The following is a 24,578-nucleotide window of genomic DNA, read 5'->3' as shown; positions in this document are numbered from 1 at the left end:
TCATTTATTTTAATATTCTTTGACAAAATAGTATTTTTCCATAGCTTTGGTGAAGAGCTATTTTGGCTTTTCTCCTGTTACATTTGTTTATCTGGCTCTGCAGCCATTGCATGACCTGTAGGCAGTGGGGCTGACCGGTGTGTCGGGCCCCTGAGGAAGGCTGAGGGAGCTGGTTTTGCACCTCTGGAAGGGGTGCAGCCTCAGCTGGAAGTGGTGGGGCTAGGGTTAGCTTCCCCCAGACAGCCTCAGTGCCACCTCGAGTGAGCCACTCCCCTCTTCCCAGGCAGCCCACAGAGCTGCCTGGAGCATGCAGAGTAGGACTCCAGTGGTGATTAAAAGGGGCCAGGACTCCGGCTGCCACTGCTGTTGCAGGAGCAACAGTGACAGCTGGGAGCCCTGGTCCCTTTTGAATAGCTGGGCCCCAGGGCAGTTGCTCTCTTTACCCTCTCTTGTTGGTGACCCTGCCTGTAGATGAGTCTGTGACCAGATCCTATACACTGTGGCTTGTGGGTTAAGACCCATTGAAGTCAATTGGCCCACTTACAAAGGAAGCCAGATAAGTGTCCCCTCACGCCAGCACTCCCATCCCCACACGCATCCTCTGCCAAGACCCAGCACCCCAGCCTGCACCTGTCCCACCCTTGCTCTGTCCCCTCCCTCCTACCAAACCTCCCCATCCTTAGCCTGCTCCTCCATGCTCCCTCTTGGTCAGACACGCCACCCCCAGCCCACTCCTGCAAACTCCTGGCCAAACCTCACCTCTTCAGCCCCTCCTGAACCCAAACTCCTGGTCAGACCCTCACTTCCAGCTTGCTCCAGCACCCTCCCTTCCACCCAGACTCTCACCCTCCCCTTCTCCTGCATCTCCATTCCTACCCAACTCACTGGCAGCTCCCTCCCACACAATGAACCCCTGGTTTTTGGCCCCATCTCAGAGCCTTGGGAAGCTCACAAAATGTACTAATCCCAGGACCCCAGAAGAGTTAATATGATTTGTGGGAAGTCCTGAATCTTGGCTGTCCTTGCTCCTTCATTTCCCCCCACCCCCATGAGGCAGGAGCCCCAGGGCAGTGAGGTGTCTCAGTAGGGTATGTCTACACTGCCATCCTAGTTCGAACTAGGGTGGCTAATGTAGTCATTCGAACTTGCAAATGAAGCCCGGGATTAAAATATCCAGGGCTTTATTTGCATGTTCCCGGGCACCGCCATTTTAAATGCCCGGTAGTTCGAACCCCCTGCCAGTGGCTACACACGGCACGGGCTAGGTAGTTCAAATTAAAGCTCCTAATTCGAACTACCATTACTCCTCATTGCAGGAGGAGTAACGGTAGTTTGAATTAGGAGCTTTAATTCGGACTACCTAGCCCGTGCCGTGTGTAGCCTCGGACAGGGGGTTCGAACTACCGGGCATTTAAAAATGGCGGTGCTTGGGATATCATTGAGGGAAAAGTCTTTTTTAATCATCTAGCTATTACAGTTACACCCACATAAGGTAAATTGGCTTGTAAATGTGAAAATGGACCAAGCTTTTCTTTCTGCAGGAAACTTGTTGGTGATAGTATTTGTGAGCTACATTGGTGCTAAACTTCACAGACCAAGAATAATTGCTTTGGGGTGCACAGTTATGTCTTTTGCCTGTCTTTTGATAGCACTGCCTCATTTTCTCATGGAACGGTGAGTAGCTAATGATGGACTAGATTGTGGCATACTGACTCATGTTATTCCACTAGTGGTCCTATTCAACAAGTGGTCCCACTGAAATCAGTAGGCTCTTTTGCAGAGTAAGGAAGGTATGCTCAGCCTGAATTGGGGTATCAGAATCTGGTCCCTTTTTTATGCAAGGGCCCCAAAAATTTCCTAAACACAGATTAATGGCTCAGAGATTCACATCTGTACTGGGCAACCCATAGGTGTTGACTTTTATTTTTCCCTAGAGGGATGCTCCAGTGCTCCCCAGGACACTCCCCTGTATCCCTTTTCTTGTTCTGCCTCTCTCCACACCTGCTCCTTCCTCCTCCCCTGAGGTTTCAATCCTCACTCTGCCTCTTCTCCACCTTCCTTTCCAAAGCCCCACCCACTGCTTGCTGTGTTCTGGCGTCCTGCAAGCTTATTGGCAAAGTGGCCAAAAAAAGATGCGTCTAGTGGATGCTGAGCACATGCTATTTTTTCCATGGCTACTTGAGCCCTGGAACTCAAGGAGATCATCACCTATGGGCAACCAATGTTCTTCCACTTCGTTTCATCTCCTGATCTGAAAGGGCACCTGTCACCATACATGATTATCTCCTTGATCTGTACTATCTCAGCATGTGCAGCTCCAAGTTGCAGTGCTGTCTATTACTATAGTATTAGGATACCATAACAGTATTATTTGTATACATATTATATTTCTTTGGTCCTTATGTCTCTTTCTCTTGTATCTCCTGTGTCTGTAAAGATGCCTAAAGTAACCTCAAGCAGAATCACACATGCATATCACACATGCACATCACTGACTTGTATCCCCTCTACAAAATCCCTTTTTTCCCAGTAGCTTTATTTTCTCTTGCCTTGACTGCTTCAACTATTTTCCTGCATGGATGACTGAAGTCCCAGCTCTCTGGCTGCAGCACATATAGGCGACGGTTTCTTTATTCCAGAAAGGATTTTTTTGGTTAATGAATGGAATATTCAGTTAACTTTTATGAAGTTTTGGTTCTTCTTGTATCTGCTCATTCCTTTCCTAAAGAGCTTCAATGCAAAAGAACAGCTTTATGAGCTGGATCTGATATATTCTCTCTTAACTTGGAAACCTTTTACTTTGGCTCAGCCAGGTATCAGTACGAAACCTCCCTTTTACTAGAAGAGAATTCATCATCCATGTGTCTTATAAATCAAAGCCAGTCCCCCACACATATGGAGAAGCAATCAGCAGGTGAGTCTTTTTCTATGTCATGTGCTCTTTTCTTTTTACAACTATTTTTGTAGGTTTTGTGTAGGCTGGATGGTTTATTAGCACTTTTTCTAGGGCTCAAGGTTAGATATAAATGCTGTGGAGTTCAGGTGGTTTCCTCATCTTAGTGTTGTTCTTTAGGGCTGTGTGACTGTGGTCCTAGAGATATTCAGTGTTCACACTGGGGCTGACTATGGGGAAAAAACAAACAGAACACAGCATCCCACCTTCTTATAAGCAGTGGAGAAAAGGAGGAGTCAGAACAAAGAGGAGTAATAGCCTCTATGCCCTTTCAATAGATGGTATGTGTGATAGGGAGAAATTAGGGTCTTTATCTTATTTTATAGATTAAAAAACACAAGTACCATGTCAGTGCCATCTTAATGTTAATTAATGACAGTGCTATCAAGTGGCACTACAGAAACTAATGAAATACTCATGCCACTAAGTTGTTATTTTTTTATCATACAATCATAGAATACTAGGACTGGAAGGGACCTCAATAGGTCATCGAGTCCAGTCCCCTGCCCTCATGGCGGGACCAAATACTGTCTAGACCATCCCTGATAGACATTTATCTAACCTACTCTTCAATATCTCCAGAGATGGAGATTCCACAACCTCCCTGGGCAATTTATTCCAGTGTTTGACTACCCTGACAGGAACTTTTTCCTAATGTCCAATCTAAACCTCCCTTGCTGCAGTTTAAGCCCATTGCTTCTTGTTCTATCCTCAGATGTTCCATTTATCTATGGTAAGGTTGTATCATCATGATGCAATATTATTAAGCAAATATTATTAAGCAAACTTTGTAACATGAAGACAGGATGTCATTATTTTGTGATTCTTTGTGGCTCAGTTTAACAAAGAACATGGCCTTCAAGCTCTTTATCATTGTGCACCACTATTTTGGCACTTAAAGAAAAATGAAAATACTACATGCTATTTAACAACCACAGTTTGTATTACATAGCACTTTTCATCTGAGGATTTAGGGAAGTATTTGCCTCATTTTATGAAGGCAGAAAATGATGCACAGGGAAGTTAAACAGTCTAGAGTAAATCAGTTTGCAAGTCGGGAATCAAACCCAGAAGTCCTGATTCCCAGTCATTTGCTCTGAGTAAATTATTTTGGTTTCACCATGAACATTATCAGATTTGCATAGCTCAGTATGTACTGTCAGCTTATGTTTTCAAGTTTAAGTGATAGCACAAAATACTGACTTTGTACAACTGTAAACTGAATCTTCTGACAAAGGTGTTGAATTTTGAGTTAGCTCAGCCCTGTATTTTCATGGCAGCCCTGATGGAGGCATCAGATTTTGAAATCTGAAGTCAGGTTTTCAAAGGCAAACAATCTTTTAGGAGGTTGGATAGAAAAAATTCAAATGGTACATTTTCACGCTGAAAAAATAGATTTTGTTGAAATCAAATTTCTGCAGGAAAACATAAACTTCATCAAAGTTTTCCATCAGGAGCATTGAAACAAAAGCTTCATTTCAGGTAGTTCAACCCAAAACAGTTAGAATAGAAAATCCACCACAGGCAGAGACCGTGGTGTATCACAGAAAAGAGTAAATCAGAACAAAATGTTTTGTTGTAGTTTGAGACTATCAAAGATTTCCTTTTGATAAAACAATATCAAAATATAATGCAAGGTTTCCCACTTAAATTTTTCTACAGCTTACTTATTTTAAGAAAATATATATGTTGTGCTCATTTGCGATGACAAGTGATGAAATATCGCTATATCATTAATTCTATATTTTAATCATCTCTCACTTTTGGTTCCCAAAGGTGTTTGTCTTTTTAAGGATTCCCATCTACTCCATTAATTATATAGGGGTCAAATTCTGCCAGGACTTTATGCAGGTAAACAACAGTTTTGAAGGAGGAAGAGATGGTACAATAACTTTCACCAAAGAGCCAGGCAGAATTTCAGAACCATCTGTTCACAAGAATGCAGGCACCATCCTCTGCTACTAATTTCAGAGTTACAGTAGCCCAGTGGGGTGCAGAGGAGGCAAAGCCTTGGCTCAGGCAGTGGCCAACACTGCTGACTGGCTATGTGGAAGGAGTAAGTTGCAATCCATAAAGTGATATAGCAGCAGGCATAATATGACTAAGGTAAACTCCTTCCCAGTTCTCTGACTGGGTTACTATATATGACTTCTCATTGCCCCATTCTCTGGGCTGGGCCTTAAGTGGTTGGATGGCTTTTCATATTCATTTCTCTTTGTAGTAAGCATTTCATTTCCTGGCAACATTAACGCCACTAATACAAGTTTCTTGTTTTATTCACAGAGTGTGAGCAAAAGTCTGGGTCCTTGATGTGGGTGCTTGTGTTGGTAGGAAACATAATGCGAGGCATTGGTGAATCTCCCATTGTGCCATTAGGCATTTCATATGTGGAGGATTTTTCCAAAGCAGAAAACTCACCTTTTTACATAGGTATATCTTCAAGTGCTCAGTCTTGTTGTGTCATGTGCTGGCTTAAAAAACCCCCCTAAAACTCCAACTCCTCTCTATCCTTTATGGCTCTTCATGGTGAATAGTGCACACAAATTCTTTTTATTTATCTACTTAGTCGTTAAGAGGTGCGTACTCCAGAAAATGTCATTCAACTATTTGTTCAAATAGAGTTGAATTTTCATTTGCACTCATCTAAGCTGGGATCTTGCATTGAGAATCACTGAGTACAGGCAGAGATCCATTTAAATTAATTGAGCTCTACCTGGTTTCAGGGATCCATTCATGTGCCCTTAGCATTCATTTTTCTGTAAATATTCTAGTGGAATATTGGTCACATGGCTGGTATATTTGACTAACCAAAAAATAAAGGACGTGATGCAAAGCCCATTGAAATCAATGGAAAGATTCAGGCTCATGAAGCATGTACTGGAGAATAGGGACAGAAAGTGAATGTGTGACTAAGTGGGTTTTGCCCACGAAAGCTTATGCTCCAACACTTCAGTTAGTCTATAAGGTGCCACAGGACTCCTTGCCACTCTTGCAGATTCAGACTAACACGGCTACCCCTCTGATACTTGATTTATAAGAGTTAGAGAACAAAATATGCCAGGAAACCTCAGAGTCAAGAGTAGGATGTCAGGGACCTTAGTAGATTATCTAGGTCCAGTCTTTTGCCACACCAGGCAGGACTAAGCAATAACTGGACCTTTTCTGACAGGTGTTTATCTAACCTGTTCTTAATAACCTCCAATGATGGAGACTCCACAACCTCCTTAAACAATTTACTCCAGTGCTTAATTACCTTGACAAGAAGCTTTTTCCTAATGTTGAACCTAACCCTCACTTCCTGCAATTTAAACCAACTGTTTTTTTATCCTTTCCTCAATGAGAACAATTTCTCACTTTCCTCCTTATAACAACTTTTTATGTATTTGAAAACTATTGTCATGTTCCCCCTCAGTAGTCTCTTCTCCACACTAAACAAACCCATTTCCCCCCCATCTTTCCTTGTACATCATGTTTTCTAGACCTTTCATCATTTTTGTTGCTCTTCTCTGGACTTTCTCCAATTTGTCTGCATCTTTCCTGAAATGTGCTGCTCAGAACTGCACACAGTATTGCAGCTGAAGCTTAGCACAGTGTAGAGTGGAAACAAGTCAGCCACAGAACTGGGCATGGAACCCAGGAATTCTTGACTCAAAGCCCACTACTTTAACCACTAGACAACACTCCCTTCCTATGTGTCTAAACCGGGCTAAAACCCAAATGATTTTCTATTAAAATAACTCTTTATAGGTTCTAATTTTGTGTATTTTTCCCCTTTCCTGATTTTAGGTTGCCTACAGACAGCAACTGTGTTAGGCCCTTTTCTTGGTTTCATGCTGGGATCATACTGTGCGCAGCTGTATGTGGATCTGGGATTTGCAGATATAGGTAATGAATATATATTCTGTACGTATTAATGAGCAGGGATGATTTGTGAATATCTCAGCATCAACTGCACTTGTGGTTTTATGCCAGTCTGCTAGTAATAATTTTCTGATGAGAAATCATGTGTTGTTCAGTTCAACACACCACTTAAATTCAAACATGATAAAAAGAATCTGTAAAACAAATTATTTGCGAATTATTTATCATCTGAGATGGGAATGTGAAACTGTACCACTGTATCAGAGGCAGCAGCATAGCGGGAGGCGGCAGGTGGGAGCCAGCGCATGCAGGGAGCCAGTTTTTAAGCTGGCTCCTGTGGAACCACTTACTCCCCCGCTCCCAGTGCTTCTGCCTCTGTATCAGAGGTAGCAGCATGGACGGGGCAGGCAGCTCCCAGGGAGCCACCTCTCCCCACGTGTAAACATGTAACCACTGAAAATATCAGCAGGTACACGTTTACCTAAATACATGCATTTTATCATCCTTAACCTGAGATAGTTTAACAGTTAAAAAAAAACCCACATTGAATGTAAAATATCCAGATATGGCAAATAAATTATTTGCATAAGGAAGGGATATTGATGACCTCCACAAGCCTCATTTAAAGAGATATTTTGAATCTTTCAAACTGTTTTATTTTAGCTTAAATATGAGACGTGATCAGCACAGCCAATGACCACAGGGGAAAATAAGTAATCAGACGTGTGTTCATTTATTTTTAGCGGAGGTGACTATAACACTTACTGATGCCCGTTGGGTTGGAGCATGGTGGCTGGGCATTCTGATTTGTGGATCAGTAAATCTGCTCGCTGCAATACCTTTTTACTTTCTGCCCAAGTCTCTTCCGAAGGAAGGACAAACAAATGATACTCAGTTGTTAAGTAAGAGAAATGCATCAGTATTAGAAGAGAGAGGTGAAGTTCAAGACAAACATAAAATGAATGAAATCACTAAAGGTAAGTTAATCTAATTATTTCTTGAATGTACCATTGTCACTGTATACAGGCAGTCCCCGGGTTACATGGATCCGACTTACATCGGATCCCTACTTACAAACGGGGTGAGGCAACCCCGCACTAGCTGCTTCCCCCCAGCAGACCAGGGAGATGCGAAGCTAGCGCCCCCCCCCCCGCCCAGCAGACCAGGGAGATGCGGAGCGGCTTTTCTCAGCAGACACCTCAGCTTGAGAATAAAGGACTGAGGGAAGTGAGGTGTGGGAGAATAAAACTGAGCTCTGGAGAAATGTTTGGCTAGAGTTTCCCCTACAATATGTAACAGTTCTGACTTACATACAAATTCAACTTAAGAACAAACCTACAGTCCCTATCTTGTACGTAACCCGGGGACTGCCTGTAGTTGAATACATTAAAAATGGCACCAATCTAGGGAAGTTTTTTTTTCTCTGTGACTGAATTGTGTGTGTTTTATAACTAAAGCTGGTACCAAGCTACAGTATTAACATGTTGAGTTTCAACTCTTCAAAGTACAATTGTGTTGGATCTGGGATTTTGGATTGCCCTTCACAGAGACAGATGCCTATTGTGAAAATGAGATCACCCCCCCCTACCCTACTTCTCCCAAATTTCAGGTATATTTGGAGCTAGAATTTGATTCAAGACAACCACTAGTTATAACTAGAGCTGGGCAAGACTACCGTACACTGGAAAAGTTTAGATAATGAAACTGAAAAAAATCTTAGAAAGTTGCAAACATTAGCAGATGAAGCTCCTCCCCACACTTGCCAGCACAGAACCATCACAAGGCCAGTGTGCCACTTAAGACCCAATTAAATCCTCAAAAAAAGGACCTACAAAGCACTTAAGTGGTTCATAGACCTCTGAAAATGTGTCGATTTCACCCAGAAAGATTTACTTTTTTTTTTTACTGTTGCATGGGATTAGATAATTGTGTTTAGATTTGCACATTTCCTGGTTTTCTATATGTGCTGTAGCTCATTTTTTTCTTTTAATTTCTGTAATTCTTCTAGCTCTTCATATTAGGCCTTAAGGAGCATAACTAAATAACATTTCTTCTAGGAGAAGATAGTCAGAAGTGACTAATGGTACTGAATTTCCCAATAGAGAAATTTTAACTGGCCCTAATTTTTAGAAAGTGCTGAGCATTTGCCTCTGAAAATCTTATCACTTAAAGGAGTCTCAAGATGGATGTCACATCACATTTAATGCGCCCCAAATCATGAGTTCCTTTTAAAAATCTTGACTTATATGAACTCTTCACTTTATTAAATACAGGGTCATTTCTTTTCATTTACGTAGCCCAAAAATCAACAGCCAGGTTTTTTTCCATGAAATAATCTTTTGATGAAGAAAGGTGTCCATTCCACAGCTCAGCAATTTTAATCCTGCAGTAATATTTCATAACCCTTTTCTTTCTGCTGCCATTCACCAGAGCAGTACTTTTTATTGTATTTACATGGAAGTCCATTGATCTTGAAAATATCTAATTAAAAAATGTCTTGGTCTACCCAAAGTATATTTGACCCTTCTACTTTTGAGACATGTTACAATTGAGTCATTAGTTATTACATATAGTAGGTGCCATTAAAAACTGGACATTTACTACCAAAGCAATGACAGCTTATACCAGCTGTCCTATAGACTTCAGTGGGACTGCTTACACCAGCAAAATTATGCACCTGCATCAGTGTCTGCAATATTGGAGCCATATTAACATAATTTAGCGAATATAACCCGCGGGTTATATTCATTTTTACAAACCCCGCACTCCCCTTGCGGGTATACTCAGGTGCGGATATACATTTTTTTTTTTTTACTCACCTGGTGGTGAGCACTCCCCCGCCCCTTCCCCCGCTTCACAGCCACCAGCCTCCAGTCTCTGGGTGGGGGAGCGCTCATCTCCCGGTTCCTGCACAGGAACCGGACGATGAGTGCGCCTCCTGCCCCTTTCTGCAGCTGTGCAGGAACCGGGGGATGAGCGCTCCCCCACCCGGAGGCTGGAGGCTGGCAGCAGTGCAGCCGCAGGAAGGGGCTGGGAAGCACTCTCATTCCCCTGCTTGGGGGTTGTGAGGCCACGCGGAAACCAGGTGGGGTGAGTGCGCCCCCACCTGGAGGGTGACTAATCCCCTCCCAACCCGTAGAGGCCCTCCCCCCGCACAGTTTGAAACAAAGTCTTGTATACCCTGCAGGTTATACTCGTGCGTGGGGTATACAAGATTTTTTTTACTCAAACTGCAAAAACTGTGGGGTATGTTCGGGTGTGGGGTATATTCGCTAAATGACAGTATTTAAAGTCCCATTCCTTTCCCAGAATGTTTTGCCTCTAGACCATGTGGCCTCTACAAACAAGGCTACCTGCTCATAGCATTTCAGTCAATAGAGCCATTTGATGTTTTATTATACTGAGAGACTGATATACTAACTCTCATTTACTGAGGCCTGGTCTATACTAGACCAATCAGGTCGGCTTAAGGTACGCCATCCAGCTATGCAAAATGCATAACTGATTTGGCTTGTCTGAAACCCAGCCACTGTGGTGTCCACACTGCTGTAAGCTAATGGGTTCACACACTCTCACTGGCTTCCCTGACTCCTTACAGAAGGAGGAGTACTGGACATTGGTGGGGGCTGCCTTCAATGCTCAATTTAGGGGTCTACGTTAGACTGCTAAAACAAATGCTAGAAGATTGACCTTCATAAGGTTGATCTTCTCTGTAGTATAGACATACCTTAGAGACTCACCCTCCCTACCTTCAAGGATACATTTAAATGAAAAACAGTGCCCATTTTCAATGAATTTAGGTCATTTTTTTATAAATATTTCAGTTTGTTTTGCAAAGTTTCTCAATAACAGATCAGCACACTAGCTGGTGCAAAAAAATAAACGGGAAATTTTTAATAGTTTGGGTCCTGATTCTATACACTTTACTTAGCAAAACTCCCAAAGAAAGTCAGTCCCACTAACTTCAGTGGGAGGTTAAACTGAATGAGAAGTTTAGGATCAAGTTCTTAGAAATGTAGTAGAGGAGCCAGGGGTAGATTCTAGTGAACCATTCATTATGGCTATGTCTACACAGCAGCATTATTTTGGAATAAATGATGTTGTTTCAATTAAACATCATGCGCAGGGCTCGACGATCACGGCGAAAACCACTCGCCAGCCCCGCACTGCACATGTTCGAAACCAGCACTGCGCATGAGTGAACCGCCGGTGAACGGGGTGAACGGTTGAAATCTATTCACCACGGGCAAATAGATAAGTGAATTTGTCAAGCCCTGATCATGCACATCTACACAGCAAGTCATTATTTCAAAATAATATCGAGATGGCGAACTTGTTACTCTGTCTTCTGTAACCCTCATTTCATAAGGAGTAAGGGAAGTCAAAGTAAGAGTGTTCTGCCTTCGATTTCGTGCTGTGTAGACCATTCCAAAAGCCAATTTAAGCTTTTTTCGACTTCTGCTACGCAATTGATGTAGCTGAAGTTACATATCTTAATTTGACTTTTACCCTGCTGTGTAGACATACCCTTCAAGACCAGCAGTGCAGCATTTCAGGAATGTAAAATCTGAAAGAATTATGAGATCTAGTTAGCATGGTGCAGTGAGAAGAAGAATTAATATGCATCTGTATTTAATATATGCAGGGCATGCTTAAAATAAGTCATCATTTAAAAGGAAATGTATGTGAATTCCACTGTCAAAGAAAAATGCATGGAACCAAGAATGCCTGCAAGAAAAGAATGAGAACACAAAAAGATCCTGGAGGGAAGGGGGAGACTCAAACAAGAAGAGAGTCAATTAAAGTTATTGTTTAAATGATGAGGGCAGGAAAACAAACCCAGAAAGAGTTAATGCGGTCTAAATGGTTTATGAATAATCAGAAGGGCTTAAACAAATACATCATGATAAAAAAAGAGATATAAGCATTTAATCGTGCTTTCCAGGCAGCTCCTTGCATTGAAGTTGGGGTGTGTTGGGTTAAGTAAGGGACATATAGGGCTAACGAAAGACCCTCCAGGGGACCAATCCAGATGGTGTTATTTGCAATAGGTCTGTGGCCTCTGACCAAATCCAGGATAGAATTGGATCCAATATAGGGCCACTTCTACTTCCCACCTTCTTCAGCCAACTGAGTAATGTTGTCTTGTAAAGCTTCAGAATAACGTATCATATTCTTTCATTCCAGATTTCATCCCATACCTCAGGAGTCTGTTTTACAACCCAGTCTATATGTTGTTTATATGCATAACTGTGCTGCAGTTCAGTGCTTTCATTGGCATGATAACTTTCATGCCAAAATATGTGGAACAACAGTATGGAAAATCTGCATCACAGGCCATCTTTTTAATAGGTATGCTCCCATTATATCAGGGGTGGGAAAAAGCCTGTCAGTGGACCAGATCTGGCCCACCTTGGGCTTTGATCCAGCCTGCGAGACAAGTCCAGGCCCCGCCCCCTAAGCTGCGGGGGAAGGAGCTCAGGCCCGCTCCTCCTTCCCCCACGCAGCCTCTGGAGAGGAGGCAGCGCTGGGGCTGAGGGTCCTCAACAGGGCCAGCCCTGGAGGCACAGCTTTCATGGCCAGGCAGCCTGGGGCCAGCTCCAGGGGCTGCAGGGACCGCTGCCATGGAACCTCTGGGGCCGGCCCGGGGCCACCTAGCCATGGTAGTGGCACCACTGGGGCCAGCCCTGGGACATGGTAGCGCACTTTCCAGCTGGCCCCGAGTGGCATGGGTGCAGTAGCAGTGCCTCCGGGGCTAACCCCAGGCTGCAGCACCCCGGCTTCGGGAGCAGCCTGGGCACACATGGCTGCGGAGCCTCTGGGGCCAGCCCCAAGCTGTGTAGCCATGGCAGCAGCACCTCTGGGCCAGCCTGTGGTGCCTCCAGCCTCTGGGGCTGGCCACAGGCTGTGTGATGGCAGCAACGGCGCCTCTGGGGTTGCCTGTGGCTGCAGTGCCTCAGGGCAAGTCCCCGAACTGCATGGCCACAGCTGCGGGGTCTCCCTCCTGGGTTGCCAATGTAAGGGGACTGTTAGCCCCTTACTTAAACTCTGTGGGAGTTTTTTGGCTTGCAAGCTCCCAGTGTCAACAGGGGAAGGGTCCATGAGACTGACAGACCCCAGAGACAATGGAAAGCAGCCAACACTCCAGCTTAGCCTGATTGACAAGTTGGACAGGCCAGTGAGAAAAGCAAGAGGCCAGGACCCATCCTCCCTGTGAGCTGGGATTGTTCTGGCTCGCTCTGAGCAAACAGAGAGCTGAGAGACTGCCCAAGGGGGGGCAAGCAGTGTGCAGAAGAAGTCCTGCAAAAACAGGGAGCTGAGAGACAGCCCAAGCAAAGCAAGCTGTGTGCTGAGGGGCAGTTTTTGCAGCAGCTGAGCCAGACACACACAGCTCAAGGAGCGCAGACCCTGTGTTGAGCAGCAGACTGGCAGTGCTCAGAGAGCCAAAAGGAACAGAGAAGCAACGCTAGAAGCTAGAGACTGGCCACACAGCACAGCCTGCAGCTGGATGTGGTGAGCAGCTGGGAACTGCAAAGTGTGGGGAGAGGCCCTGGACTGGGCGAGGGGTCTGGCCACTTAGAGCTTGAGGCCGTGTGGTCACTGCCAGAGCAAGCATGTCCAGCCTGCAGCCCCCTCCCCCCTGCAGCACATCCAAGGCCTCTAAGGGTGTGTCTAGACTACATGCCTCCTTCGACGGAGGCATGTAGATTAGCCAGATCGGAAGAGGGAAATGAAGCCGCGATTAAAATAATCGCGGCTTCATTTAAATTTAAATGGCTGCCCCGATCTGCCGATCAGCTGTTTGTCGGCAGATCGGGGGAGTCTGGACGCGATGCGCCGACAAAGAAGCCTTTCTTCATCGGCACAGGTAAGCCTCGTGAAACCAGGTTTACCTGTGCCGATGAAGAAAGGCTTCTTTGTCGGCGCATCGCGTCCAGACTCCCCCGATCTGCCGACAAACAGCTGATCGGCAGATCGGGGCAGCCATTTAAATTTAAATGAAGCCGCGATTATTTTAATCGCGGCTTCATTTCCCTCTTCCGATCTGGCTAATCTACATGCCTCCGTCGAAGGAGGCATGTAGTCTAGACACACCCTAAGGGGCCTCTAAGGAAGATACTGTGGACTGTCCTTACACTCTGCAGACTGCTGTTTTGATGTCCCTGTGCTACAGAGCAGGGCTGTGTGTTCTCATTTAACCATTCTCATTTTTTTCTTATTCTTTTCTCTTTAATCAGTTGATGTTTAATAAATTGTATTTGCTTTGAACCTTATGAAGTGATCACTGGGCCAAGAAGGCCTGCAGTGTAAAGAGAGCACCTCGGAGTGGGGACACCCTAACTCCTGCCCCTAGTGACTACAAGGTCGGGGATTAAGCCCCAGGAAACCTGGGCCCAGCCTCGTTGGGGTTTCGAGGGCTCTGCTACTCAGGAGAGTGGAGGGGGAGCCCTCAGGATCAGGGAGGCCGTGGGGTAAAGGAAGTGGGAGCGGGGACTCAGATCCTTTCGCTGGTCCATTTCACCGGGGTGTATAGAAGCCAGGAAAGTTCCCCACAATAGCGGGACCATTCCCCCGCTTACACCAAGACAACGTGGCTTCAACCATTTCTGCAAGGGGGCAAAAAGCCAGGTAAGGTTCCCCCTCATGCCCAGACCCCCCCCAATCCCATCACTTCCCTCTTCCCCAAGACCTGGCACCCTCAGTTTGCTCCAATACCCTCCCTTGTTCCTCTTCTCTCCACCTAGCCAGACACCCTACTCCAACCCTGCTTCTGCACCTCAGCTCCCTCCCAGATCCTGTACCCCATCCCTATCCTAATTTTGGGCAGCCCTGTCTTGTGTACTGTACCCCTAATTTTTGTCCCTACACCAGAGCCTAAGGAGGTCCATAAAATCCACTAACTCTAGAACCGTAGAAAAGTAAATCTGGCCTATGGGAAGCCCTGAACCTCATTCCTCCCTTCCCTTCCCCTCACCTAGTAAGGCTGGGACACCAGAGGAGTGAGGTGTCTCAGTTGGGGCCACGTCAGTGAGCGTTGGGGAAGGAGTTTTTTTTGCTTCTCATTTGTGTGGCCCCCAACTGCTTTTTTGGGTCAGTGGGTCAGTGACCTCAGACCCAAAAAGGGTTCCCTACCCCTGCCATAAATAAAGAAAACATTGAAACCTTTTGTGTTAGACATAATATTTTACTTTATTTAAAATGAAGCTTGATAAACTAACATGAGTAAGTTAAAATGCTTAATCTGTTTCATAATTTAAATTAAACTGTTCTTACTAGTCGCAGCTGATTCAGAAAATAAGGTCACCATACCCAGCAGGGTAGTTCTCAACCATGCCCCTTCCTCCGGAGGCCCCGCACCTTCCAGGCCATCCCGCGACCACTTCCAAAATTTGTGAAGTGACCCATCTTCCAAAATTATTGCCCACCCCTGCATTATATCTCAGTTTTACCTACCAGCTAGTGACTCTGCGGAGGGCTTTGTATGATATCTACTAAAAGATTTACCCAGGGTTGCTCAGGTCCTTAACTGAAATAATTTTTGTTTTTCTTCATTGAATCATTGCTCTGGGGTGGGGCTGGGGATGAGGGGATCTGTATGCAGGCTGCCCAGGGGAGAGAGACTACCCCACCTTGTCTCATTGCAGCAGTTTGGGACCAGGTGAGAAATGCCTCTCCATTGCCACCACAAGTGCAGTGGGCACAGTTAGGAGAGTGGTGCATGTCCCCTGGTTGGGGGGGCAGACAGCCACACAGCCACACAAACAGACAAACTATCTCAAATATATATTAGACTAGCAGGTGAGACCTGTTGTTGACCGGGCAAAGTCATTTTGCGTAGATTACACTTACAGGAAAGTTCAATAAATTAAATATATGTAATACCATTTTTTTATTAACATGTTTGCAAAAGGAAAGTAAAAGAACAGTTTGAAATTTGTAGGATTTCAACTTCAAACATTATTTATTTTATTGAATACTTACCATACATAGTCAATTTGAATCAGAAACTCTTTCCGTAACTAATTTTAATTATTGTGTGATTTGTAATAGTACAAATTTTCTTTACACTAAAATGACAGTTGAATAGTCAACTTGATTTTAATTTTAGCAAATATTTTTTATGAACTCTAATCATAATAGTCATGACTTTTTTTCTGATGAAAACCAAAAATAATTATTTAAATCCTTCACCCAGCATATTCTGGTATAAAAAGTAGCCCATTCAGTTAATTTAAGTGGCAGAATTATTTATGCAAAATTTGGTATCTGTATGTAATTGCCAAGTCTGACTTTATTTTGCACAAACAAATCCACAATCAAAGAAAGAAACAAACAAACTCTTCAAAATATTTAGAAGGGTAGCCGAGTTAGTCTGTAACAGGAAAAACTTAAAAAACAACAAATAGTCTGGCAGCACTTTAAAGACTAACAAAATATGTATGTGGTATCATGAGCTTTTGTGGGCACAGCTGCAGTCATCTGAAGAAGTGGGCTGTGCCCACGAAAGCTACCATTTACATATTTTGTTAGTCTTTAAAGTGCTACCAGACTATTTGTTGTTTTTTAAGTTTTTTCTTCAAAATATATAATAGATAGTTGTCCCTCTCTCTCTACCCCTCCTCCCCTGCTGCCCCAATGTGGGATATAGCTGTCCCGATCCCCATCTCTGTCCTCTTGCTGTCCCCCTGTGGTCATTATGTGGTACAACTGTCTCTTCCTTCCATTCCATATACCCTGTTGCTCCCATGTGGTCATTATATAGCAGAGCCCTTTCCATTTTATGGGAACCAATCCCAGTCTAGGCACATCCCATTTTCCTGGCACAACCAACCCCTTACCTTGCTTTAAGTTATGATAAGAGGAAACTAAATACCAAATGTAGTGGTCCTAACTTTTACCGTTTAGGAGGAGTTCTAGAAAAGACAGACAGACACAGTCACAGAAGGACAAACTCTTTCAAATTTATAGTAGATTTGCACAGTAAGAAAAACTTTATTTGCTTGTATCTTCATAGGAGTTTACAATTTACCAGTTATATGCATTGGATATTTTCTTGGTGGCTATCTAATGAAGAAATTCAAGATAAATACCAATCAAGCTGCCAACATAGCCTTTTGGATCTCTTTAATTGAATACCTGATCTTTTTTGCTGCCTATTTCACGGTCTGCGACAATTCTCCAGTTGCTGGTCTAACAGTCTCATATGAAGGGTATGTTCTTTAAGTTGTAATATTGAAATATTATATTGTAATAAAACAGTTTATAGTTAGAAATGGGCCAAGGAGGCCATAGTTTGGTTTTGCAAAAGCAAAACCAGGAACTTTTCAGATTCAGGTTCTAATTTATCCAATACATCAATGCCCAAAGGCAGTGAGTGTCTCTCTCCCTCCTCCACTTATCTTCCCACCCTGTATCTAAAATAATAATGTTGAGAAGTTAAGTCCACTGATACTCTCTTTGGAAGATGACCTACTCAAGGTCTCAAACAAAAGTGAAATTGAAGTGAAAGAGGCAAAAGTGCTGTGAACAGAGTTCATATGTTCTGAACACTTAAAATAGCCTGTTTGCCTCCAGTTTTCCAAAGCTTCCATGCAACAATACATAAACAAAAATGCACATACCATTGTGTGTCCCACTTGCATGTGGGACTAATAAAATTGTGTATTCAGGTAGTTGCAGGTATAAGTGCCCAGTACTGTGTCTGACTGACCGCATATTTAATTGCAAGAATTCGAGGGACCTAGAGGAGATTCCTGGAGATAATGTGGAATTTTTTATGCAGTTTCTTGAGTTGCAGGTTACCCCTAATCTGTATACATGTGCCTGTGTGTATACAAACCTAAACTTATATACATATGCACACATGAATGGATTATATAAGCACCACAGGCTATGAAAATCAAGTTGTACAGCAGTCATAGTATTTCACTGTGGATCATATAATGCAGGGGTCAGCAACCTTGTCAAACCAAAGAGCCAAACTACATCAAAATTCAGAACAAGTGGTTAACAAAGAGCTGTATAAGAATGCCCATTTTCATGTCTGAAAATATACAACTTAATATTATTGATAATTGATGGAATGATTTATAATAGCGTAAATGAACATTGTACTCACCGACTGTATATAATGGGACGTCTGCATCTTTTCGTGAATTTCTTTGACGCTTACATCATAACTGGTCAAATACAGCTTCATGTGCACATTCAGGCTGTCTTCTGTCAATCTTGTGGCAGGGGGCTGGGGATGTGGTGGTCCAGGAGTCTGGGAATGTAGGATTATGAGGGGTTCAGAGCAGGGGGTTTGGGTGTAGGATGGGTTCAGGGCACAGGGTTGGGGTATGTGTGGGGTGCAGAAGTGTTATGGCAGGGGACTGGGAATGTGGGGGTGCAGGAATCTAGGGATGTGGGATTATGAGGGGCTCAGAGCAGAGGGTTCAGGCCAATGGGATTGTGCTGGGGGTGGGAGTAGCCATAAGGCACCATTCCCCCTTCCCCTCCCGGTTCACAGTTTATGAAAAACTAAAGGTCCCGCAGCCACTTTTCTGAGCAGCGTGCAGGAGCAGGGCAAGCAGAGGAGTCTGCCTGGGGCCTCCCCGCTGCATCTGCATTCTGAATTGTTTTGCCTAGGCCTGCTGTAGTGCTAGTGCAGGCACCCTGCTGAGCGGGGGAGCAAGGGCTCGAACTTCAAGAGCCATATCTGACACCCTAGTGAGCCATACTTTGCTCACAAGCCATAGGTTGCTGACCCCTGATATAATATCTGAAGCCAAAACATTACACAAAAGAAAGACTAACCTTAAGGGTCTGAACAATGGCTGTTTTTATGTAAGAGGTGGAGGTCTGAGTCCTGGAAAAGCTCCTGACCTACTGAGAAGGTTTTATGGAGTGAATGTTAAGTTTTTATTGTCTGAGGTGGTGGTGAAAGTTGTTTTTTGAACTCTTGAATTGTTCACCTTTTAAATATATTTCAGAAAAGAACAGGTTTCATACATGGAAAAAACCCTACTTTCTGACTGCAACAGTGATTGTGATTGTTCAATTAAAGTGTGGGACCCTGTATGTGGGCAGAATGGAATAACGTATGTTTCACCTTGTCTTGCTGGTTGTAAAGCATCAGATGGAAAATATACAGTAAGGCACACCATCTTAAACTGCAAAATCTAGATAATGTGGACATTCTACCTCGATGTAGAGCCCCAGGTGGCACTGGGGAGTAATTACTTTGAATGGCCCCAGAGAGGAGCTATTTCAAAATAGCAGCAGTGGAGCATCCACACTACTGCTATTCTGAAATAGCAATTTCGGAATAAGCATTATTCCTCATGGAATGAGGTTTACAGATTTCAAAATAAGCCGTCCATTATTTTGAAATTATTTCAAAATACAGTAAACTTCCAATAATCCGGCACCTTTAGGACCCAGGGGGTGCCGGATTATCAGATATGCCGGAGTACCGGAAGGGGGGGGCTATGAGGAGTCGGCGGGGAACTGCGCAGCGTGGGAGAGGGTAGCACTATAGGACCAACCCGGCAGCACCCCAGCTGCTCTGCCCCCAGTTTCCCCTAAGGGGGGACATGATAGCGGTTTTCAAATATCTAAAAGGGTGTCACAAGGAGGAAGGAGAAAATTTGTTCCTCTTGGTTTCTGAGGACAGGACAAGGAGTAATGGGCTTAAAGTGCAGCAGGGGAGGTTTAGATTGGACATTAGGAAAAAATTCCTAACTGTCAGGCTGGTCAAATATTGGAATAAATTGCCAAGGGAGGTGGTGGAATCTCCCTCTCTGGAGATATTTAAGAACAGGTTAGATAGACATCTGTCAGAGATGGTGTAGGTGGAGCTTGGTCCTGCCTTGAGGGCGGGGGGCTGGACTCGATGACCTCTTGAGGTCCCTTCCAGTCCTATTATTCTATGATTCTATGATTCTATGAAGTCCGCCGCTGGTCAGTTTCAGCAGCAGCTGACTTGGGGAAGCCGAGGGCAGAGCAGCTGGGGTGCTCTACCCCAGGGTTTCCCCAAGTCCACCGCTGCTGAAACTGACCAGCGGCGGACTTGAGAAAGCTGGGGGCAGAGCAGCTCCAATTGTCCGGCTGGACGGAGCACTTCCGGGTTCCAGTTGGTGCCGGACTATCAGGAGTGCCGGACCACTGGATGCCGGACAATTGGAGTTTTACTATAATGGAATTGCTGTGTAGATGCTTGCATTGTTATTTAGAAATATCATCAGTTATTTTAAAATAACTGTGCCGTGTAGACACACCCTTAGTCTGTTATTTGCTTTCAGTGGGACCTCATGATACGACTCAGTATAAGCATATTGTTGTGGGCCTAAATGATTAAAACCATCTTTTAACAGGTATTTGAAAATTGCACCTGTATTGCAGCTTCAGGATTTTCATCTGGAAATGTCTCTGCAGTTCTCGGCCAGTGTGACAAAGATGCAAATTGTGACATGATGCTTCATTACTTTTTAATATTAACAATAGTCTGCAGCTTCATTTTTTCCTTAGGAGCCATCCCTGGATATATGGTTTTAATAAGGTACAGTAGAATGCCCTTACTGAAAGCACCCTCCAAAATTGTTTATACTGAGGTGGTGCATCCCTATCATTTGGTGGAGGTTCTCTGGCTTCTGATGCTGATTGTAAGGGTTTATATTTCATGATAAGTCTTCTCAACTTTGGAAGGTCATTTTGTTTCTGCTCCGGATCAATGGGAGCTCACTGAGCCATTACACTGAGACACCTTGGCCAGGTGTATAATAAATGTAATTTACTGATCACATCTGCTCAGCATTCATATAAACACAGCCTTCATTTAACTTCCAAAGCCTGGTCCCATCTTGCGATGGGTTCATTGCAAAGCAGTGGATGGTTCAGGTTAAACCTCTAAAATCCGGGACTCTCTAGTCTGGCAACATCTGTGGTTTGGGACCGCTCAGGTCCCCAGGGTACCAGACCAAGGAGGTCCCACCACTACTGTGGGATCTCTGGTAGTTCAAAAGTCCTAGTCAAGGATCTTTAAAAGACCTCCTCTTTCATGAGAGCTACTTAATCAGGATGATGGAGCCTGGTAATGAATGGCTTAGGCAGTTGGATTCTGGAGTAATTTGATTGAATAACTAACACCTTTGTTTCATATGTATATTTCCAATATTGCTCAATAGACAATGCAATTATCACCTAGGTCTCTAAAGCCTGAAGAAAAGTCATTTGGTGTGGGTATCCATGTACTTGCTTCAAGAATATTTGGTAAGAAATATTTTAAACCATGCTGTGAGTGTAAACAAGGACAAATGCAGAATTGTATTTACAATATGATCTCCACTTACCTGAAAAAACCTCCCCTGAACTGCTGGTACAGGAGGCATGGCTAGTTACACATAGGCTTGGCTGTAGCGTTTCATCATCTGGGTGCAAATTAGAGCAGTTTTTATTCTTGGCTAATTTATGCCAAGGACTTGAGCAGGCCAATGGGTGTCCAGTAGCCAAGGTGGAGGAAGGCTTTGCCTTCCCTAACTGCCAGGCATGGCCTCACCCACACTCCGCCCTCAGAACACTTGCTGTAGGCATTCTGGGGGAGGAGTGTTGCTGCCCCCAGCACCCACCCTCCTTGAGCTCTGGGGGCTGGGCAGGCAGGAGGGCACAAGCACTCGCCTTCTCATCTCTTCCCCTCCCTGCAGAGGTGATGGGGAGGGGGAGGAGGTGATGGGGCCTTAGCAGATGGAGCAGGCTGTAGGTGGGGTTGAGGGCCTGTTTCTCTCAGCCCCAGCAGCACCAACCGCTCATGACTTCTTAAAGCCATTTTGTGCCATTTCTCTCCTGCCAAATGTTCACTGACTACAGTTCAGCTGGAAGAGAAAATCTCTTCCAAGGTATCTTAGACATTTCGGTTTGATGAGCGTTGGCAAATGTTGACATTTGAATGGTAACTACAGTATAGTTGTGGGGTTTTTTAAACTGCAGTGTGTGTAAAATGCTGAACAGGCATCAAGAAAGAAACTACTTGGGTGGGAAGAGGAGAAGGAGGCTAAGGAAGGAGAGCAGCTTGTCTGAACTATAGAGAAAACAGAAGATACAAACAGATGGGGAACTCTAATGATCCCATATTTATTCCATTGGTCAAAAGAAAAGTATGCCTCTTACAAAAACATTGAAAATACCTTATTTATCCTCACTGTCACACCTTTCTCTCCCTTCTAGCTGGAATTCCATCTCCGATTTATTTTGGAGCTTTGATAGACACAACATGTTTGAAATGGGGATCTCTGAGTTGTGGTGGTAAAGGAGCGTGTAGGATGTATGACATTGTCACATATAGGTACATTTTCTTTTGTAAGCCTACCTATATCTATTCCTCTGTACTTAGCTCCTCCTTATAGCATCAGTGCTCTTGATCAAACCACAAGCATTGGATTATAGATTTGGCCATGCACATATTCATCAGTATCAACCTATTTCCCTGTTAAGGTTACCTTCGCTGAGAACTCTGTTTCTTAAGAGCTTCTTACCCAAAGTTTATCATTATTGCATTATGCCTGTGTATCACCTGTTTCATCATCAAACTTCCTAAAATGCTTTATTATGGTAAACACATTATTATTCTATTTAATTAATTAGTATTACCACAGTGCCAGTGGGCCCTAGCGATGGACCAGGACCCCACTCTGTTAGGCACTGTACGAAAACAGAACAAAAAGACAGGCCTTGCCCCTCAGGGCTTCCATTTCTTAAGTGCAGCTGCTGCTGTTGGCAAAGTGGCAGCTGTTTTAACAGCTGACAACAACATTATATAACAGCTTTGAATAGGAAGTGAAGGAGAAAGTCTATAAATGGAATCACAGATGTAGTTCAGGTAGGGAGAATGTAGTTATCCAAGTTGGAATTTTTTCTACGATACCATGGCGATAGCCCTTTGTAGTTCTACAAGAAATGCTTTAAAAGCACATGTATTCAGCTCCTCATATGTGTCTCATTGAAAAAAAAAAGGCCCCTTCAAGAGACCACTATTCAATAGACCTTTGTTAGGATATGGGTTCAGTATAGGCTTGGAAGTAAGAAAGCTGCCTCCTAAATAACCTAAGCGTTACCTCATCTGTGTACTGATCCAGGGTATGTTGTGATCCAAAAGAATCACAGCCCAAGCCATTGGCGTACTTACAGAGCAGCCAGACTTTACCCTGACGAGAACAAAAAACTATATTTCAATGCTGCAAGCAGACATTTTTAATTAATTGCACCTTTTATTCCAGATGGCTCTATCTGGGACTGCAAGCGATATTACGTGGAGTGTCCTACATCCCATGTGTGTTAATCCTCCTTCATTTAAAGAAACAACTTAAATCGTCTCAAGAGAAGACCTTAAAGAGTGTGCCAATGGCAATGGAGGACATAGAAGAGCAAAATGACTGAAGAGAGAAGCATCCCAAAAGCTCAGATTTTTGCAGGGCACATCATGAAATATAACGTAAACCTGAACACATCTTCACTAAGGATTGGTGACTGCAACTAGTGAACTCACTTGCACCGAGACAAATATAATTACACATAGCCAGTTCTCAGGTCCTTTATTAAAAATTTCAAACAGAAGACAGTAGACAGGAAAAAGGGGTGCAAATGGCATACAAGAATAGAAACTCTCAATATTATACTAACATAGGAAATGTCAGAGGCTAGTGATCCGAGGATAGTTCTGTGAACCTAATACAGCTGAGTTGAAATCATGGCTCCATTGAAGTCAGTGGTACTTTTTCCATGGAGTTCAGTAGGGCCAGGATTACATCCTTGAATTCTTCATCCAGTTCTGCCACACACTTGTTTTGTGACTTTAGGCAAATCATTTAACAGCTGTGTGCCTTTGTTTCCTACAATGTAGGTAATACTTATTTACCCTGTTGGGAGGTGTTACTGCTGTGGTCAAGCTCCCTTTGCTAGACTCTCACAGCTTGCTGTTTCTGGACGCCAGCACTGGACCTGTGTACTTCTGGCTTGTTAAGTGCAGGCAGAATCCAAGCTACATCTCTAGGCAAACCCTGAGAGCATAGATCCTGCATTCAGCAATCCTTTCCGAGAGCTGGGGCTTTGCAGCCAACTGCTTAGTTCTTGAGACTAGTGCCAGCTCCCCTGAATAGCTTAATCATACCAATTCCAGACCTCCAACCTTGCAGGTAATATACAATTTATCCCTTCAAGGACACAGTGCAAATATACACAGATGATGCAGAAGGATTTCCAACACAATGACTTTTTTCTTTAGACAGTACAAAAGATATATAGATTTAGGACAATAAAACACACTTGCACAGGACTCCCTATGGGTATGTCTACACTACCCCGCTAGTTCGAACTAGCAGGGTAATGTAGGCATACCGCAATTGCAAATGAAGCCCGGGATTTGAATTTCCCGGGCTTCATTTGCATAAGCGGGGAGCTGCCATTTTTAAATCCCCGCTCGTTCGAACCCCGTGCCGCGTGGCTACACGGGGCACGAACTAGGTAGTTCGAACTAGGCTTCCTAGTTTGAACTACCGTTACTCCACATTCCACGAGGAGTAACGGTAGTTTGAACTAGGAAGCCTAGTTCGAACTACCTAGTTCGTGCCGCGTGTAGCCATGCTGCACAGGGTTCAAACGAGCGGGGATTTAAAAATGGCGGCTCCCCGCTTATGCAAATGAAGCCCGGGAAATTCAAATCCCGGGCTTCATTTGCAAGTGCGGTATGCCTACATTACCCCGCTAGTTCGAACTAGCGGGGTAGCGTAGA

General features: G+C 44.0%; 1 protein-coding gene across 8 annotated transcripts in view; it reads left to right on the top strand.

Annotated features, from left to right (window-relative positions):
- Positions 1 to 23,540, top strand: part of LOC102458523 (solute carrier organic anion transporter family member 1A2) — a 29,284-nt gene extending 5,744 nt beyond the window's left edge. For 6 of the 8 annotated variants that reach the window (XM_025183740.2, XM_075897987.1, XM_025183739.2 and 3 more), the window contains 12 exons: positions 1,542 to 1,674; positions 2,814 to 2,914; positions 5,237 to 5,383; positions 6,740 to 6,838; positions 7,558 to 7,791; positions 12,002 to 12,166; positions 16,830 to 17,025; positions 18,790 to 18,949; positions 20,173 to 20,357; positions 21,003 to 21,067; positions 22,019 to 22,136; positions 23,068 to 23,540. In XM_025183740.2, coding sequence (XP_025039525.2) covers positions 1,542 to 1,674; positions 2,814 to 2,914; positions 5,237 to 5,383; positions 6,740 to 6,838; positions 7,558 to 7,791; positions 12,002 to 12,166; positions 16,830 to 17,025; positions 18,790 to 18,949; positions 20,173 to 20,357; positions 21,003 to 21,067; positions 22,019 to 22,136; positions 23,068 to 23,227 — 1,763 coding nt within the window. In that variant the 3' untranslated portion in view covers positions 23,228 to 23,540. Of the gene's footprint in view, positions 1 to 1,541; positions 1,675 to 2,813; positions 2,915 to 4,729; positions 4,805 to 5,236; positions 5,384 to 6,739; positions 6,839 to 7,557; positions 7,792 to 12,001; positions 12,167 to 16,829; positions 17,026 to 18,789; positions 18,950 to 20,172; positions 20,358 to 21,002; positions 21,068 to 22,018; positions 22,137 to 23,067 lie in introns of those variants that run through there. The other 2 variants (XM_075898000.1, XM_075897995.1) reach the window with 2 other exon arrangements.
- The last annotated feature ends 1,038 nt before the right edge of the window (positions 23,541 to 24,578 follow it).

Source organism: Pelodiscus sinensis, chromosome 1 (assembly GCF_049634645.1).
Source record: "Pelodiscus sinensis isolate JC-2024 chromosome 1, ASM4963464v1, whole genome shotgun sequence".
In the NCBI taxonomy this organism is placed as follows: Eukaryota; Metazoa; Chordata; order Testudines; family Trionychidae; genus Pelodiscus; species Pelodiscus sinensis.
Note: the sequence above shows the minus strand (reverse complement) of the source record. Positions and strands in the feature narration are given on the sequence as shown.